The 18,507-nt window shown below is 34.5% G+C and overlaps 1 protein-coding gene across 1 annotated transcript in view; it reads right to left on the bottom strand.

The window, feature by feature from the left end:
• Positions 1 to 343: 343 nt before the first annotated feature.
• Positions 344 to 18,507, bottom strand: part of LOC131029167 (receptor kinase-like protein Xa21) — a 32,550-nt gene continuing 14,386 nt past the window's right edge. The window contains exons 3-7 of the mRNA XM_059217228.1: positions 4,245 to 4,324; positions 3,729 to 4,147; positions 2,841 to 3,605; positions 2,385 to 2,723; positions 344 to 816 (exon numbers count right to left, since the gene is read on the bottom strand). Coding sequence (XP_059073211.1) covers positions 344 to 816; positions 2,385 to 2,723; positions 2,841 to 3,605; positions 3,729 to 4,147; positions 4,245 to 4,324 — 2,076 coding nt within the window. The remainder of the gene's footprint in view (positions 817 to 2,384; positions 2,724 to 2,840; positions 3,606 to 3,728; positions 4,148 to 4,244; positions 4,325 to 18,507) is intronic.

The raw sequence follows: 18,507 nt of genomic DNA on the forward strand, positions 1-18,507 counted from the left end.
AGCCTCTTTTCTTTCTTTTGGCTTTTGATGGAGGGAGGATGAGAATTTTGAAGGCCGCTCTACTCAAAGCTGGTGTTTTCTTTTTGCTAAATAAGCTCCTTACTGCCTTTTGGGAATGAGGTTTGGAGATTAGAGATAAAATGAGAGGAGGGCCATCTCTCATGGCAGGGGGGGAGACCAAAGGAACGGGGCTAAGAGGCGGGAGAACCTGACCTGCACTGAAAGTACCCAGACTCGCATCCACAGAGGGGGAAAGGAGAACACAGGGATCCGGAGCCACTAAAGAAACCAAGGGAGGAGGAGAGGCCATACCTAGAGACTGGTGAAAGGACTTGAGAGGGGCTTAGACCGGAATCCCGACTTCTTCATCCAGCTTCGCGAATCTCTTTTGAGAAGTTGGACTTGCTAATTGATCTGCTTGCAGAGGGGGGAGGTTGATGAAGCCTATAGACGCTACCAAGGAGCTATTGTTGACTATTTGATTTCTCAGTATGCATTTGCCAGGAACTCCTTTCCTGAATCTTGATACTTTTTGTTTCCATCTGCCTAGCTCTAAAATGATTTCAAGCTCACTATAAAAACCTTTGGACAAGTCAATCTCGACATAAATATTTGCTACATCCCCATTCCATCCTTCAAAAAAATCTGCTTCAATCCCTACAATGCTTCCAAGAGCATCCCCTATCTTCAATAACGCTTTTGGGCACCAGAATTCTGAAGGAAGGCCAACCAGGGAAAGCCATACAGGAGTTTTCTCAAATCTGTGCTGGGTTGGGTCAAACCCTGGTTTCCAATCTAGGTAATGAAATGTAGAGCCTAGACAAAACAGAGGACTGCCCTTTATTATAGTTTGCTTTAATGTCACATCCACACATTCAATAAACAGGAAGTCGTTCTGCAGTTGTCTCACTATTATGAGGTCTGGAAAGATGAAACCCACCACTCTACAATTTCTTTGCTTGTCCCGTCAGTGCCACACCACTTCGCAAAGAAAGCATTTTCCTTGAAACGGATAAGTGAGGGGTTTAGGGTGTTCGAGGGAAGCACAAAGAGTTTGCTTCCCATTGCTTTCCTTGTCCATTTTTGAGTTTTACTTCCCTTTCCCTGCTGAATGGTCCCAGAGGAGAAAGGGTTATGGGAACTCAAAGGGAAAGCATAGAGATTGTTCCCCGCTTTCCTTGGCCATTTTTGATCCCTGCTCTTAAAACTCCCGTGATTGACCCTTGAGGGGATAGCGTTTCCTGAGACCTTGGCTCACAGATCCCACCTCGACAGACCTAGGCTCCTCCAAGCCTTGTTAGGCCACTTTTTTATTAATGGAGGGCACTCTTGTGGGCTTTGGCACGTAAACTGAATTTTCGAGCGCAAAGATTGTTTAGAGGTAAAACCTCTCTTGTAGTTTGAAATGGGGATGCAATTTGAGCCTGTCGCAACCCTTTTTGCCTGAGAGTTCAAGTCTTGATATTCCTCAGAAGGATTTTGCTGAGGATTCCTATAAGCATGATTGCATTGGCTCTGAGATAGCTTTAGAGAATGAAGCCCCGAAGAATGGCACTGCTGAGGAGGAAAAGAACCATAAGAATTCCGAACCCTATTTCTGGTCTAGCTCTGATTTCTTCGCCAGTCTCCCATTTTCCCCTTTTCACTCAATCTGCATCCTGTCCCCAAATATTCAAACCACCATCTCCCGCCCTTGGTGACTGGTAGCAATGGCTCCCCTAGTAATGACTCACGACTCCCCTAGTAACGACTCTTCTGGCATTGGCTTTCCCATCTACAAACTAGTTGTGGACATTTCCAACTCGGATTTGTCTCCCTCGCGGAAAATCCAACTTGCTGCCTCGATGGCTAATGCTTTTGTTAACTCTCTGCTTAAAAACTCCTTTACAATTTTCTTCATAAAACCCCAAGGGGATCTTTTGCACAACTTGCAAAATGCCTAACCTGGTTCCTTAAGCACACTGTGTAGCTAGAGCCATACCAGCTATGTGCTACAAAATTACTCTTTGAAAACCTGGAAGTTCCCGTCACTACTTCCTCAAACTTGAAGCATCGAAAAAGGTCTCCATTTTATTTTATATATTTGGTAAAAATTTAACATCTATATTTTTAAAAAGATTAATATGATTTGTCAAAAAACTAATTATTAATCACTAGTTAAATACAGTCCGTTGCCAATACTTCTATGTGAACTAATAATAACATTGTTAAACGAGATCAGTTTTGGTTCCCAAACAAAAAAAATGAAATGCCTATTTTCTAAGACAACTTTAACTTTCCAGTTCCTTAAAAAACAAAATGGTCTAACGTCAACAGATTTTGGATGGATGATTGCTCTTTTAAGTTGCCATATGCCCTGCCATACACTATCTTTTCTAGCATACCCTCCACCTCTCTCATTGTTGGTCTATCTACTGGACTTTCACTTGCGGATTGGATACCTAATCCAATAAAATCAACCAGGCAACTTTCACACTCAGGGGATTCCAATTCTTCAACTATAGCGATACTGGACTTGCCTACAGTTTGTTGATCAGCCAACAACTCTCTCTCCACCACTACCTCCACTGCCTCAGGAAATGCTCTTCTCACCCACTTGGGCAAAGTTACATCTCCACCGAACATAGCATCGGTAGGCCTCTTTTTAGTCACCATTTCAAGGATGAGCATCCCAAAGCTGTAAACATCTCCCTTGCTACTCACTCGTCCTCCCAATCCATATTCTTGCAACAGTAAAAAGTGATTTCATTGTCGAGAATACGATTAATACATATGGGGTTATAAAAAAAGCAAGGAAAAACACTTTAAATTGGAAAAAGTGTTGGGGTTTGGGTCTTTACCTGGAGCAAGGTAGCCTACTGTTCCCTTCAGTCTGGATGTGCTACTACTTGCAGAAACAGGGGACATCAATAGACGGGAAATTCCAAAATCAGCCACATGGGCTGTCATGGTTTCGTCCATTAACACATTTGAGGGTTTCAAGTCACAGTGAACAACAGGGGGAGAACAATTGTGGTGTAAATATGCCATCCCATGTGCCACATCAAGTGCAATCTTCACTCTCATTTTCAAACTCAAGCTATACTGCGTTTCATCCATATGAAGGTGTTGTTCTAAGCTCCCCTGTGACATAAATTCCAGTACAAGAGCCCTGAAATCTCCAGCGGAGGAAGAGGACAAGACTTTCACAAGATTGCGATGCCTGATTTTTCTTAGTACTCTGCATTCCCTGACAAAATGCTTGTATGAATTTTGAGGGTCCTGATTGAATAACTTAATGGCCACCAACTTGTTATCAGGCAAGAGCCCTTTGTAAACTGACCTGAAGCTGCCATTGCCTAGTAAATTAGCTGCACTAAATCCTTGTGTTGCTGTGTGAAGTTCCTGGCTAGAAATTTGCATGAAACCTTGCCCCAACAAACTATTTGTAGCTGGTGCCACTTTAATGCTTCTGTAGAAAATGTAAAATGCCCCACAAATGCAACACAAGGCGAAGACAGTGCCAATTGAAGCACCCAAGACAATGTTTTTGTTCAATGTATCATGATTTTTTGCAGAGCTTGTGCAATTTGGTAAATTCAACCAGCCAGAGGCTGCACATAATCCTGGATTTCCCAAAAATGATGCTGGGGTTAGGTTTCTGAAAGCTCCTTGATTTGGGACCGATCCATTTAAGTAGTTGAATGAGAAATTTAAATGCTAGAGCATGGTGAGATTTGCAATCAAACCTGGCACTGGCCCAGACAACTCATTGAAAGATATGTCAATGCTTTCAAGGCTCTTAAGCTGCCCTATTGACTTGGGCACCATTCCCTTCAATTTGTTTTTGGCAAGGTTTAGGTATTGCAATTCTGAGCAACTGCCAATATCGCCAGCGATAGGTCCTGACAGTTTATTAACCGAGATATCTATGGCTTGAATCTGTTGCATTCCTCCCAGCGAAGGCAAGCTTCCTGCCAATGAATTGTATGAAAAATTGAGATAAAACGCCAAAGAATGGAGCCTCGAGATCTCCATAGGGATATTTCCTGTGAGGTTGTTGTATGAGAGGTCAATCATCTCCAGGCGGAAACATTGCCCAATGGCTTTCGGTATCCTTCCAGTGAGCTCGTTATGACTCAAGTCAAGTTTCCTCAGCTGTTGCAGACTGCCCAAATGTGAAGGAATGTCTCCAGAAATATGATTTTACTGGAGATATAGATATTCCAGGTTTGCCAGCATGTGAAACTATAATGGAATGGTACCTTGCAATTTGTTGGAGCTCAAATCCAACAATTGTAGATTCTTCAGACTGCTTAAAGCACTCGGAACCTGCCCGATTACTCTATTAAAATAGAGAGTGAAACTGGTCAGCTCAGTAAGGTTGCCAATCTCTTCTGGTAGGTTGCCAATCTCTTCTGGTATGTTGCCACTGATGTTGTTGTCATCCAAGTACAACCGTTATAGCCTAGGAGAAAGGTTTCCTACGCCCCTTGACAATGTGCCACTGAAATGGTTTGCCTCTAGTCCCAGCAATTCCAGAATGGAGCAGTTAGAAAGTACATCTAATACACATAAGCTATTCTGGCTCCAAAATAGATCTTGCGTACAACGTGTTAGCGACAGGTTACTCAATCGCAATCGTTTATTGCAAAATCGATGGTGTAAAACACGCGACAATCCATACTGTCGTTTTGAAACCAGAATAGACCTGTCCCACACACTGTAGCACAGATCTATAAAACAGATCTATTGCTTCTCTTATTTGAAGTTTCGAGTCAAAACTTTTCAATGGAAATTGGAAAACTTCAAGAACACATATAAGTCAAGTCAAGCGAGGCCATAGACGTTTGTCGTCTACATCTTGTCAATAGAGTTTTGATAGCTTTTTAGTAAGTTTGATAAAAAATTACAGTATGATGAATGCTTTTAAGCTTCACCATTTAAGATCTTTCACAGCATTGGGAACCGCCCAATACATTTTCCTTGTAAAGTTCACGCTTCAAATTCTAATTGTGGACCTGCATAGAAAAAAGCAGTGGAAAGTTTCCTAAATTTTTCCACGATTACCGCCTAATGCACAGTACAGAGATTGGCAATCAAGGGCCTGATTTAAAACTTTAAAAAAGAAGCTTTAACAACTGACATAGAATCTTCTCAATATCGATAGATTTGGGAGAAAGGTTTCATTCGCTCCTGTAGAATTTTGAACCTGACCTATCCTCTCTAAACCAGCTGATTAGCAAACAATAATAGCAAAAAGAATAAATTGCAAAAAAAAATCACAATTTAGAATTAAAAAAACAAAGTGCCCTATTTTTTGGAATTGCACACACCAATTTCTTTATTGAAGCTTAATTAAAAAATTACATAGAGGCTGTATATATAAAGAATTTGCAGCCTAGAAGAATTAATAATAACTGCAGTTCTAAATATATTCCTAGCATTGCATGGAAAGCTACTAAGGCTCTCAAACTAAAAAAACAAACTACTCCCTAAATTAAGAATATAGTAAGTGCATGCACATCATGCTTTATTTACTAAAAACAAACTCATGCAAAAAACAAAACTAAAAATAGTCCTAAGGATTAATGCATGCTGGAGTACATGCTTTATTTGCATGAATAAACAAAAATTGATTTAAACTAAAAATAACTTATGCATGGTGATGAATGGATAGATTCATGTCCAAACTGGAGCTGCATGGAGCTGCATGCTAGAGCAGCATCAATTATCAACATACTCCCCCTTGATGTTGAGAGGACTCACAATCTTATCTCGTAGTGCTATAAACTGAGCTTTCGCAACCGCTTTGGTGAATATATCTGCTAGCTGATCCTGGGTATTGATGTGCTTCAATTCATCATCCTTCTTCTGCACCAAATCTTGAATGAAGTGATATTTCAAATCAAAATGCTTTGTTCTGCTGTGATGAACCGGATTCTTTGCTAACTTGATGGCACTCACATTGTCACAATAAATTATTGTAGGCTAAATTTGTTTTTCTCCAATTTCTTCCAAAACTTTTCTGAGCCAAAGAGTTTGTGTACCTGTTGAGGTAATTGCAACATACTCTGCTTCTGTAGATGAGAGGGCAACAATACTTTGCTTTTTTGAGCTCCAGGTAATTAAACCAGAACCAAAAGAAAAACAATTTCCAGATGTAGATTTACGGTCATCCATACTACCTCCCCAATCTGAATCACTAAAGCCTACAAGATTGAACTTTTCAGAAGAGTAATAATGAATACCAAAACTTAAATTCCCTTTCACATACCTCAAAATCCTCTTGGCTGCCTTCATATGTATTTCAGATGGATTTGTCATATACCTTGAAACAAGTGAAACTGAATAGGCAATATCAGGCTTCGTGTGGATTAGAAACATCAAGCTCCCCACAATACTTCTATAAGCTGTCTCATCAACTAAATTAACACCATCATCTCGACATAACAAAACTTTATGAGCACTTGGAGTGGAGGCAGGGTTACAATCAGTCATATTAAATTTCTTCAGCATATCTTGTGCATACTTTGTTTGACAAATGAAAATCTCATCCTTACTTTGATAAACCTCCATTCCTAGAAAATATTTCATCAGACCAAGATCTTTCATCTCAAATTCTTTCATCATAGCAGCTTTGAATTCATCTTTCATCTTAGAACTACTACCCATATACGAAAGATCATCAACATACAAACTTATGATGAGGATATCAGTACCTTCTTGTTTGTAGTATAGGGTAGGATCACTCTTACTTCTCTGGAAGCCATTCTCCTGAAAGTATCCATCAATCCTGGCATACCACGCTCTTGGTGCTTGCTTGAGGCCATACAAAGCCTTCTTCAACCTGTAGACAAGATGCTCTTTTCCTTCCACTTCAAAACCTCATGGCTGCTCCACATATACTTCCTCTTCTAAGTACCCATTCAAGAAGGCACTTTTCATGTCCATATGATGTATGCTCCACTTCTTCCGAGCTGCTAATGAAATCAACATTCTTATGGTCTCTTGTCTTGCTACTGGTGCAAATGTCTCTTCATAGTTAATTCCATACTTCTGTGTGAAGCCTTTAGCAACTAATCTTGCCTTATGTCTTTCAACACTCCCATCACTGTTAAATTTGGTCTTGTAGACCCATTTGGTGCCAATCTTTTTCTTCTCATGCAGGAGTTCTGTTAACTCCCAAGTGTCATTCCTGTGAATGGAATCCATCTCTTCTTCCATGGCATTCACCCAAACCTCATTAGTACATGCATCTTCAAAACATGATGGTTCAAAATCAGCCTTGGCTAATAAAGCAAAATTCACTGTTTCACCTATTGGGTTTTCTTCATGTACTTGATTTCCACTCTTCTGGTAGATATCACTCAATCTCCTTACCTTCCTTGTAGAACTTGGAGAAGAAGTTGGACTTGAACTTGGTACTAAAGAACTTGATGAAGGATTGCTTGGTGGAGTTAAACCACTGGATATAGAAACATTAGTTGGCTGCTCGAGATGAATATCAGCAATTATATCATCATTCAAAATAGATTTTGGCTTCTCAACATGGCCTTTTTGATGACCATAAACTCCCCCTTCATCAAAAATCACATCTCTTGAGACAATAAGCTTGTTAGTGAGGGGATTATACAATCTATAAGCCTTGCTTTTCTCACTATACCCAATAAAAATACATGACTCACTCTTTGCATCTAACTTCTGTCTATTCTGATCAGGTACATGCACATAAGCCAAACAACCCAAAACTTTGAAATGATTAACATTAAGCTTTTTTCCATACCAAGCTTCATAAGGAGTCATCTTTTCTAGTGCATTGGTGGGGCTACGGTTGAGGATGTACACAGTTGTAGCAACTGCATCTCCCCAATAAGAATTGCTCAATCCCTTGGTTTGTAACATGCACTTTGCCATTTCAACCACAGTACGATTCTTCCTTTCAGCTACTCCATTCTGTTGAGGTGTGTATGCAGTAGTAAGTTGCCTCTTGATGCCATTAAAATCACAATAACTTTGGAAAGCCTTTGAGCAAAATTCTCCTCCACGATCAGTCCTTAAACACTTGATCTTGCACCCTTTCTCATTTTCCACAAGGGCTTTAAACTTCTTGAATGTATCCAAGGCTTCATCTTTGGCCTTCAAAAAATATACCCAACAATTTCGTGAGTAATCATCAATAAAAGTGATGAAATATGATGACTTACCCAAACTCTTAGTCTGCATAGGACCACATATATCTGAATGAACACGCTGAAGTGGGTGATGAGCCCTCCATGCATTTCCCTTTGGAAACTTTTCTCTTGCATGCTTTCCTTTAGCACAACCTTCACAAACCTCCTTGTGTTCCTCAACCTTGGGCATACTAGAAACTAATGCATGTGAGGTTAGAAACTTCAAACTATGAAAATTTAAACGCCCATACCTAAGATGCCATAACCAACTTGAATCCTCATAAGCCATATTTGCCAAACTGTTGTTATGTTCACCAAACCTCAAGGGGAACATCCTATTTCTTGTCATAGGAACAACAATGATCACCCTATTACCCTTATTCTTATCATAGATAGTACATGTCTTATTCTCAAAGACTACTTTATAATTTTTCTCACATAGCTGCCCAACACTTAACAAATTGTGCTTCAATTGTGGAGTATAATAAATATCATGAATACTCTTTATAGCTTCTTTTGTTTGGACCTCCATAGCTCCTTTGGCAGCAACCTCCAATGATTTATCATCACCAAGCTGGATCTTGGATTTGAAACTTCCATCCTTTGTTGAGAACAACTTCTCATTTCCTGTCATATGGTTAGAACATCTAGAATCTAGGTACCAAACATCTTTACTAGTATTTTCACCCTTTGCATAAGACAAAAATAAGTGATCAGGAGGATTCTCACTACTTTCTTGAGCATAGTTAGCACTTTTACCTTCTTTCAATCTGCATTTTCTTTCAAAGTGGCCATACCTATTACAATGGTGACATTGAACATTTCTCTTATCAAATCTGCCTCTACCTCTTCCTCTGAAACCACCACTTCCTCTTGAGCCACCTCTTCCTCTACCTCTTGAAGAATTTTGGCTTTGCCCTTTACCTTGGCCTTGATTGATTTTGGCACTACTGCTGCTTGCATCTTCATTTTTTGTGATTAACAATTTAGAGGAAAACACTTTCTCTACACCTTCAAAAGAATCTTTCAATCTTTCTTCATGAGACATCAGGGATCCAACCAGTTGATCAAATTGTAGTTTTGTCAAATCCTTTCTTTCTTCTATGATTATTGCTACATGATTCCATCTGGGTGTCAAAGATCTCAACACCTTTTGAATCAAAACTTCATTGCTTACAATTTCCCCAAGTGTAGCCATTTTATTGACCACATCTTTGACTCTGACACAATAATCCCTTATACTTTCAGCTTCTTGCATCTTCAAATTCTCGAACTCTCGCTTCAATGTCTGAAGCTTGACCACTTTAACTTGATCACTACCCTGGTAAGCTTCTTGTAGAGTCTTCCAGGCATCTTTGGTAGTCGTTGCTCCTGATATTCTTGGAAATAAGCTCTTATCAAGAGCTATTTGAATGTGAAACAAAGCTTGAGCATTCTTTTTCCTTGCTTCCTTTCTTGCTATTATGTCATTCGCTGTAAGGGCATTCCAATCAGCTAGCTCTTCATAACCTGATTCAATAATCTCCCACAAATCTTTTCCAATAAAAAAGGTCAACATCTTAATGCACCAATAATCATAATCATTCCCATCAAATTCTGGAACAAGCATATTGTTAGAATTCGATATGATTAACTTTGGCAAAATTCCAACAATAAAACTTTAACCCAAAACAATTTTACCTGCTCTGATACCACTTGTAGAATTTTGAACCTGGCCTATCCTCTCTAAACTAGTTGATTAGCAAACAATAATAGCAAAAAGAATAAATTGCAAAAAGAAATCACAATTCAGAATAAAAAAACAAAGTGCCTTGTTTTTTGGAATTGCACACACCAATTTCTTTATTGAAGCTTAATTAAAAAATTACATAGAGGTTGTATATATAAAGAATTTGCAGCCTAGAAGAATTAATAATAACTGCAGTTCTAAATATATTCCTAGCATTGCATGGAAAGCTACTAAGGCTCTCAAACTAAAAAAAACAAACTACTCCCTAAATTAAGAATATAGTAAGTGCATGCACAACATGCTTTATTCACTAAAAAACAAACTCATGCAAAAAACAAAACTAAAAATAGTCCTAAGGATTAATGCATGCTGGAGTACATGCTTTATTTGCATGAATAAACAAAAATTGATTTAAACTAAAAATAGCTTATGCATGGTGATGAATGGATAGATTCATGTCCAAACTGGAGCTGCATGGAGCTGCATGCTAGAGTAGCATCAATTATCAACAAGTCCTTCACAAAGTGTTTCATGTAATCAAATAGCGATAATGCCCAATCAATGTTTTTTTTGGAGATCATGGCTTTTTAATGAATATTCATATCAGACAATTCATGGTGCTCACGGGAAATGGATTTTGTGCTTTCTTTGTTTGACAGTAGACTACCTTGCAAGAATATTTTTGTGACAATTAGAAATTTGAATGTATGGATATTCAAGATGTAGTAGAAAAAAATGTGTCATACAAAAAAATGTTAGAAAATAGTATGCACTCATTTTGTTTTTTGTTTTTAATATTTCAAACAATGGACAAATAGGCATTTATGGTGAATTTTTTACCTTAGGAATTTGACAAAATAGTTATTTGTTATGTTTGATAAATTTGTAAGATGTTGTGCAAAATAGTTGGAATGGTAGCTCAGATTAAATGTAGTTCATTATCAACACCAAACCATAATTTTATGGTGGCTTATAATTATCACTTTATAGTAAATTTGATAAAAGAGTGATAGAATTTATGAAAATAAAATTTATAATGTTACCAAATTTTCAACAATAAATTTAATTAAAAATAAATTTTAAAAAGGCAACAATTGAAGATTTTTGGAATAAATTTCAAATATAATATATAAGTTTGTTAATCTAATCTTTTTGAAACAGAGATATTATAAAATTTTCAATTTTTGTTTATTTCATATATCAAAATATTGAACTCCATATTTACAATAAGAATTATCTAAAAATGGATCTCTATAATTTACAATGAGAACTATCTAAAATATCACTAGTCGAACATTGTAAGGAAGGGCATATTGACTGAAAATCACTTTTGACGTCACCTTGAGGATTTAAATTTGGGTATCCAAATTTACAATGAGAACCACCTCAAATATCACTTTAGAGATTTGAACATAGGCCCTCCATAATCCAAAATGAGAATCAAATGAATGATTTAACCACTACTTATGAGATTAGAAGTTTGAGAATTGCCATTGGGGTATTTGCATGGAAATGGGAGACAAAAGGGGCCCTTAAATGGTAGCTTTTTTATGAAATCGGTAAAAAATAATTTTATATGAGAAATTGAAGATATCTTTATAGAAAATTGGAAGATGTGACAAAAACAATAGTCGCAGACCTCTAAATCTACTTTTTAAACTACTATTTTTTTTTAATTATGGAGATTAAGGGGTTTAAATATGGGGGACATACAAAGTACTCTTTTTTTTATTAAAAAATATAACATTGTGCTTGGTGCGCACCCTCTAAAATGTTAGCTTCTTTTAAATAGTATTTCAAATATCAGAAAAAAATTGCTAGCAGCATGTAGTTCAAGCGTAATTTATCTACTAATATTTTAATAAATATATTATCTTTTACTAAAAATTTCAAAGTGGACACATTTGAAAAATAAAAATTGAGCATGGTCCCTCATTTTTTTGAAAACTAATAAAAAATCAACATTTTTTGAATGTTTATAGAATATAATCTAGAATGCTAAAATGTAATTTGTTTCAAATTTGGATGAAAAGATAAAATAAAATAAAATAAAAAATTCTATATATACAAGTTTTTGATAAAAAATAAAAGACACTAGCAAAATAAATCGAATATCAAAATCTTAACATATTTAAAATATAAAAAAGAAAATGGTTAGAAAGGTAAGATTGAGCTTAATGTTATTATAGTATATTTTTTAGCTTAACATTGAAATACATACAAATATTATGAAGAGCATCTCGTGATTTTCATTTTCTTATAATTTACAAAAAACATGTCTTTAAACATTGACATGTAATTCGAAGCCTTTGGATTGGACTCCCAAGGTAAATCCAACCCTTAGGCTGGGCAATATATAATGCATGTATAAAGATGATCTCATTATACCATGCTCATATTGTAATGGTAGTACATTATAATATGCTCACAATTTTGAAAAAAAAAAAAAAAGAGCAAGGAGAGGTAAAAGGAAGATTTAGAAAGGAAGGGGTACAAAGATATAAAGAGCAGGATAGAAGGAGAGATAGAGGGCTCTCTCTCTCTCTCTAACTATTACCTCATGGGGGCTTTGACACTAGCTAGGCAATATTATATCGTGTGCATTCATATTGGGGGATTTAATATCCCAAAAATGAGGGTAGAATATATTTCTTATCGGTGAAAATAAGGGGGTTTTTAAATTAGGCTATGAAAAAATACAATATTTGGTGAAAATAGGGGGGATTTTAATTCGGGTTGTGTATTGGAAGGGGGTGATAAAAAAGGAGTTTAGGGCAATATTTTTTGAAAATAGGGAGATATTTTAGTATGCCTTAAATGCGCGTGATATAACCTAGGTTCACTAAGTGAAGCCCCTACGTATTACCTATGTCTATCTCTATATCCTTATCTCTCTCTATCTATCTCATTATATCTACGTCACTCTTTCTTATTCATTCTAATTTTGTTTCTCTATATTTCTTTATCTCTCTCTTCTTCCTTTCTTTATCTATTTATATACATATCTTTCTTTACCTCTATACTCCTATATCTGGAGGTTGTGCAAGGAACTCAACTCTGGTGGAATGCTTCCGCTCAACAAATTATTGTTTAATCGGAGTTCTAAAAGATTTGTGCACGCAGACAAAGTAACTCATTGGACGAAAATGTAACAAAGATAAAAGTAGTGAAGATAGTAAAAGAACAAACTGACCTTTACAATTCATGTATGAAATCAGGATTAATCCACCCGGTATTATGATTGCTTCTCTCCTTGTAAATACTTTTAGCTCATTAAGTCGGTCAATATATAACAACTTTATCGTGATTGCTTTATTGTGTCTATTATTTAACAATCAAAAGTAACTTTCATTTATTCCAAAGATAACGATTTTATTTTTTTATTTTTTTTATTTTTTATTGGTAACGGGTCGAAGCCGATAAGGTGTACATACCCCAACCCCTTATGGGATTTTAACTTGTGACCTCTTTTTCAAGAGCACAAGTTCTCCATCACTAGGCCAACTCAGGTTGTACAAGATAACGATTATTCATTAGAAATTGGAAGACTAAAATAAATACATAGTCAAAGAGGCTTTAGTTTTTTTATTTAATTTTCAAAATCTATAAATGTATACATATTATAGAGTACACATAGAGATTTAAATTTAGTCAAAGGGGTTTAAGCTTTTTTTTGAGTCAATTGATACAAATATTAAGGCCACGGTGTCATCAATCTCTTTAACTTGTTTTGCTAGTGTTTATTTTGTTCATTAACAATTATCAAAAATTTTGAGTACTTTATGGAGTTATTAATCTTATGATCTTTTTTGGTAAATGATGATCATGTGGATCACGCTCTTTTATTAAAATATTAATCAAAACTACATAACTTCTTTACATCATGTATGGGTAGATTCAAAGAGTTCATATATCTTTACTATTCAGGGAAAACAAACAAAAATACCCATTTTGAAATATTCCTTCTACTAACCTAAGTAGTGATCACAATGTAGAGAATAATAACAAAAATACTTGTTAAACAAATCATGACATAGAAAAGACCATAGTATTACATTCCCACCTCATCATCAGAGCTATTAGAAACAAGAGTGTTAAGCCATGGAATACTTTATATGACGATCAACCCCATTAGTATTTAAGATGTTTAAGCCCTATGATGCCTAACATTGCCTACAAGCCTTGTTTTGTGGAAGTCCATTGATGATGAATTACCTTCATTTTTTACTCACCGTACCAATTTTTACTAGCAAAGTCTCATTCAGTGGTGGCATTGTAGAACCATAAAATTTGATGCAAATTTCATCATCTAATCCTCCTAGAAATCAACTCTTTATTAGAGGGCCCACCATCTTCTTCATCATCTCTTTTGCCTCTCTATGAATAGCTCAAGGATTGGATACCATGAATTCTTCACCTAAAATCCTTTCAATCACATACTAAAGCATCCCACTTCTTGTTTTGAAAACATTTTTCAACCTCTTCTTAGTTATATTGCACAAGAAGGTCACGTATCATTGATTGTAAATTAACTTTATAGGAAGATTTTTAGTTGAATAAAAATAACAAATGTAGAGGAAAGTTTCTAGTCCAATAACAAATTATTCAACTATTGAAATAATTTTCATTTCTTATTGGCAAGTCATATTAAATATTACAATGATAAATTCATTTACCAAAAATACTGCTGAGCTGTAAGAATTCCTCTATATCTTTCTTTGCTAATACTCATATGAGGGCTTTATCTACATGTGTATTGTAATTATAGTTTACTAGATAATATATTGACTTACTTTGGATCGTGACATTATTTTTTGTCTCATTTTCTTCATGTACACCTATGCTATGATATATATTATGTATTTTTTTATTTAAATATATTTTTTCTTTATATAACTGTTAAAAGATTAAAATGTGCACAACACTCTTTAAAATATTCATGTAGGAAGTGCTTCCATGTACCTTTCTTCCTCTAAGAGAGTGGCTATAGTTGAGGAGATGACTACATTGAATAAAAACCACATGTTGGACTTGACATTATTACCTATTGGTTGAAAACCCATTGGTTATAAATGGGTGTTCAAAAGGAAGATCAATTCTAATGATAGTGTTGAGAAGTAAAAGACATAGATAGTTACAAAAAGACTAAAGGGGCCCAATGTTGACAAATTTGATTATGATAAGTTTATCTCTATTACAACAACATTTAATCTCAATATTAAGGGAACAAATTTAAATAAAATCTTCCCACGTGGTGATTTGGAGGGAGAGATCTAGTGACATAGGAACTCTACTATTTGAAAGAAGGTAAAAATTATTTGGTTCTAAGTCAAAAAGTTCTTGGTATGCTCTCAAATATGCTTCCAGCATTTATTAAAAGAAGTTTGATTCCTTTGCACATTGGGTCTGGAATTATTGAGATCCATGTCAAATCATTACACCTATAATTAAATGGATGGTGATTGGTTTCTTGTTAATGCATTCTATGTTGATTATGTTATTTTTCAATAATATTACACATGCAAATTGTGAATTGAAGTCTCATATTTCAATATAGTTTGAGAAATATTCAAGAGCTACAAGATATATTTTTATATCGATTTAAAAAAAGATACGCAAAATTGAAATCTTTGGTTAGACTATAACAATCATGTGAACTTATGTATATTAGCTCCAGATTCAACATGAAACCTTGCAGACCATTGTATGCTCCTATATTTGTGGGAACCAAATTACCTATACACTAGTATGTAACTTTACCTAGTGAGATGGATGACATGGCTCAAGTACCTTATGTAGGTATTATTGGGAGCTTGACATATGATATGGTCTTTGTACTAGACTAGACATTATGCAAGTAACTTGGGAATCTTGAGCCACTTCATGACTAATCCTGGATGAGATTATTGGGATGACATGACTAAGAGGGTCTTAAATATTTGTGAGGTATAGATCTTAGTATTCTATTTATATCATGATGACTCTACAAGGGACCGAAACCTAGTGATATTCATGGATTTATTGTTTCAATTGGGTGAGAATGTCAATAGAATATTCCCCAAAAATATGTGTTTAGATTTTTGGTGGTGTTGTTCGTTGGATGAGTAAATAACGGGTTGTGATAACTTCATTTAATTTATAAAATAAGTATATTATAGTAAATCATGCTTGTAAGGATTTTATTTGGCTTAATATTTTATGTTTATCTGTGAGGCCAAGTCAAGGAGCCATCAAAGTTCATTGTAAAATCAAAAGGCCATATGATTATTAGAGAATCCAACCTATCAAGGAAGGATGAAGCATGATAAAATTTAGTACAATTTTATTCATGACATCCTATAGGATGGGAGGGTGATGTCGGATAAAGTTTATATTTTATAAAATCTTGTAGATGTATTAACAAAGCTAGCGAGCATAAAACCACTCAAGTGGTGTCGTGAGTCTATGGGGCTCTTAACCCATAGAAACCAATTGATAGTGTTTGTACTCCATTTTCTCTTTTAAGGTGTTTAAAAAATGGGAGAATGTTAATACAGGTGTCTCAACCTTACATATTAATATTGAGAATATAAAAATGATGGGAATTATTTATTATAATATAGAAAAATCAATTTTTGAGTTACAAAAGTTATATTTAGCCTTGAAATAATTGAGACGGATCATAACTAAAAATTGGGTTTTAGGAGCATAGATCTCTTCAAGATCTATAATCAAAAAATGGTTCTATTAAATTTCTAGATCAAAGGTTATGGTCTCTAGAAGTTGGGCCTTCCACATTAGAAATGTAAGAATATCTAACACATAGGAGAGTTCTAAGAGGAAGTTACATATGTTCACCAACTTACATTGTATGTCATGTTATTTCAATAAAAATAATAGATCCAAATGGAGCATCCAAGTTGGTAAATGCATTCTAGGATGATCTTATGGCAAGTGGAAGGGACATGTTATTATTGGCTTGTGGACTCATCTTCTTTGAGATAGGATATTGGATTCTTAACTACTAATATGGGTATCAAATTTTGAGTTGTTTCATCACATGGTTTCCTTCAATATGTTATGGTTTCATGTATTACTTTTTCTATTTATGGGGTGCTTGATATGGAAGTTTATTATAGTGTGTTCTTTTAGGCGCAATTATGTTGCTAAAAAATCTCTAGATCTCTTATTGGTGATAATCTTGTAAATTATTATACTCTATAAGACTATTCTAACAATTTATTACTAAATATTACATGTAGCTGCTTTGAAGTATCTAGTTTTTCTATTGAAAGGATTTCTCCATATGAATAATTGTATGATGGTATTATTATTTACGTGTTTATTTCCTTGTAATTGAATGATTACATTAATTTTTATGCATACCTCCTCATATATTAGTACATAGGAAGTGATTATGCACCTCTACATCCTTTCATTCTCATGTATGCAACTAAAGTAAAAGTTAAATGTATTGATCAATTTATTGATATTTTTATATTATACTTATATTTTATGGGAAAAAAAATCTATTTATAATTTATAATTTGACTTTCCAAACCATGATGATCAAGGTAGGTCATTCTTACTATTTAGATTACGGTGTGATAGAAAGGGTTACTTAAAAAAGTAGTGAGTAGTAAAGAAAAAACTTATTGAAAAAAATAAGATTCTTAAATAAGGAATTGTATGATAAAAAAGAGTTGTATATAGTCTTTATGTCTTCCTTGTATTTCACGTTAAATTATTCCAATACGATATATTATGAACCCTTTCTTTGATATCTAGAATTATTAGAGGCTTAAATAAAACTTAGATATTTTATTTTATCATGATGTCCAATAACTCTAAACAAAGAAGAAAAATTTACCAAAAATGTAATAAATATTTATAACTCATGGATTGGATACAAAATTTTGTTTCATGTTGCATATTTGTATGTCTTTCACATATCTCATGAGTTTAAATTAGCTAAATATTTTATGTATTGGTTGATCACATGCCATTTTGGTGAACACTAATATAATATATGTTGTAATACCTACCACTATTTAATATTTATTATTATCCATATTTTTATTTTGTTTTATGTTTTGATTAAAATGTTGCTTCTTTTGACCTACTAACTAGAACCTATTTTTAGCCTCATTATTTTTTGTGGGTATTTGTAGGCATTAATAATAATCTCAATTTTAATATCTAGAAGGAATATGATTTGTTAAATAATAAAATTTCTTCGCTCAAATAATCGATATACCTAATGATGTATATGCACTCTAATTATATATATGCACAAAACTCTTGATATTCAAAAGGTAAAATTTTGCTAAAAAAATTGGACATTTTTTTTTCTTCTTATACGTGATTTATAAACTTATTGTCTACTATTCGATCATTCAATTATTTTTGTTAAGTAGAGTGATGAACTCCATCCAAACATTATAATGAATTCACACCTTATATTTCCTTTTTATTTTTAATCTTAATGTTTTGTTTTCTTGTAGTGTCTTTACATATAGTTTTTCCTCTTCATGTGAAATTAATAAGAAATCTCTATACCTTAGGACAAGGTTTATGCCTTTTTATTCATTTTTATAGTTTTTTTCATATTTATATTTTTTGACATAATACAAATCTTTTTTCATT

Source organism: Cryptomeria japonica, chromosome 3 (genome assembly GCF_030272615.1).
Source record: "Cryptomeria japonica chromosome 3, Sugi_1.0, whole genome shotgun sequence".
Taxonomy (NCBI): Eukaryota; Viridiplantae; Streptophyta; class Pinopsida; order Cupressales; family Cupressaceae; genus Cryptomeria; species Cryptomeria japonica.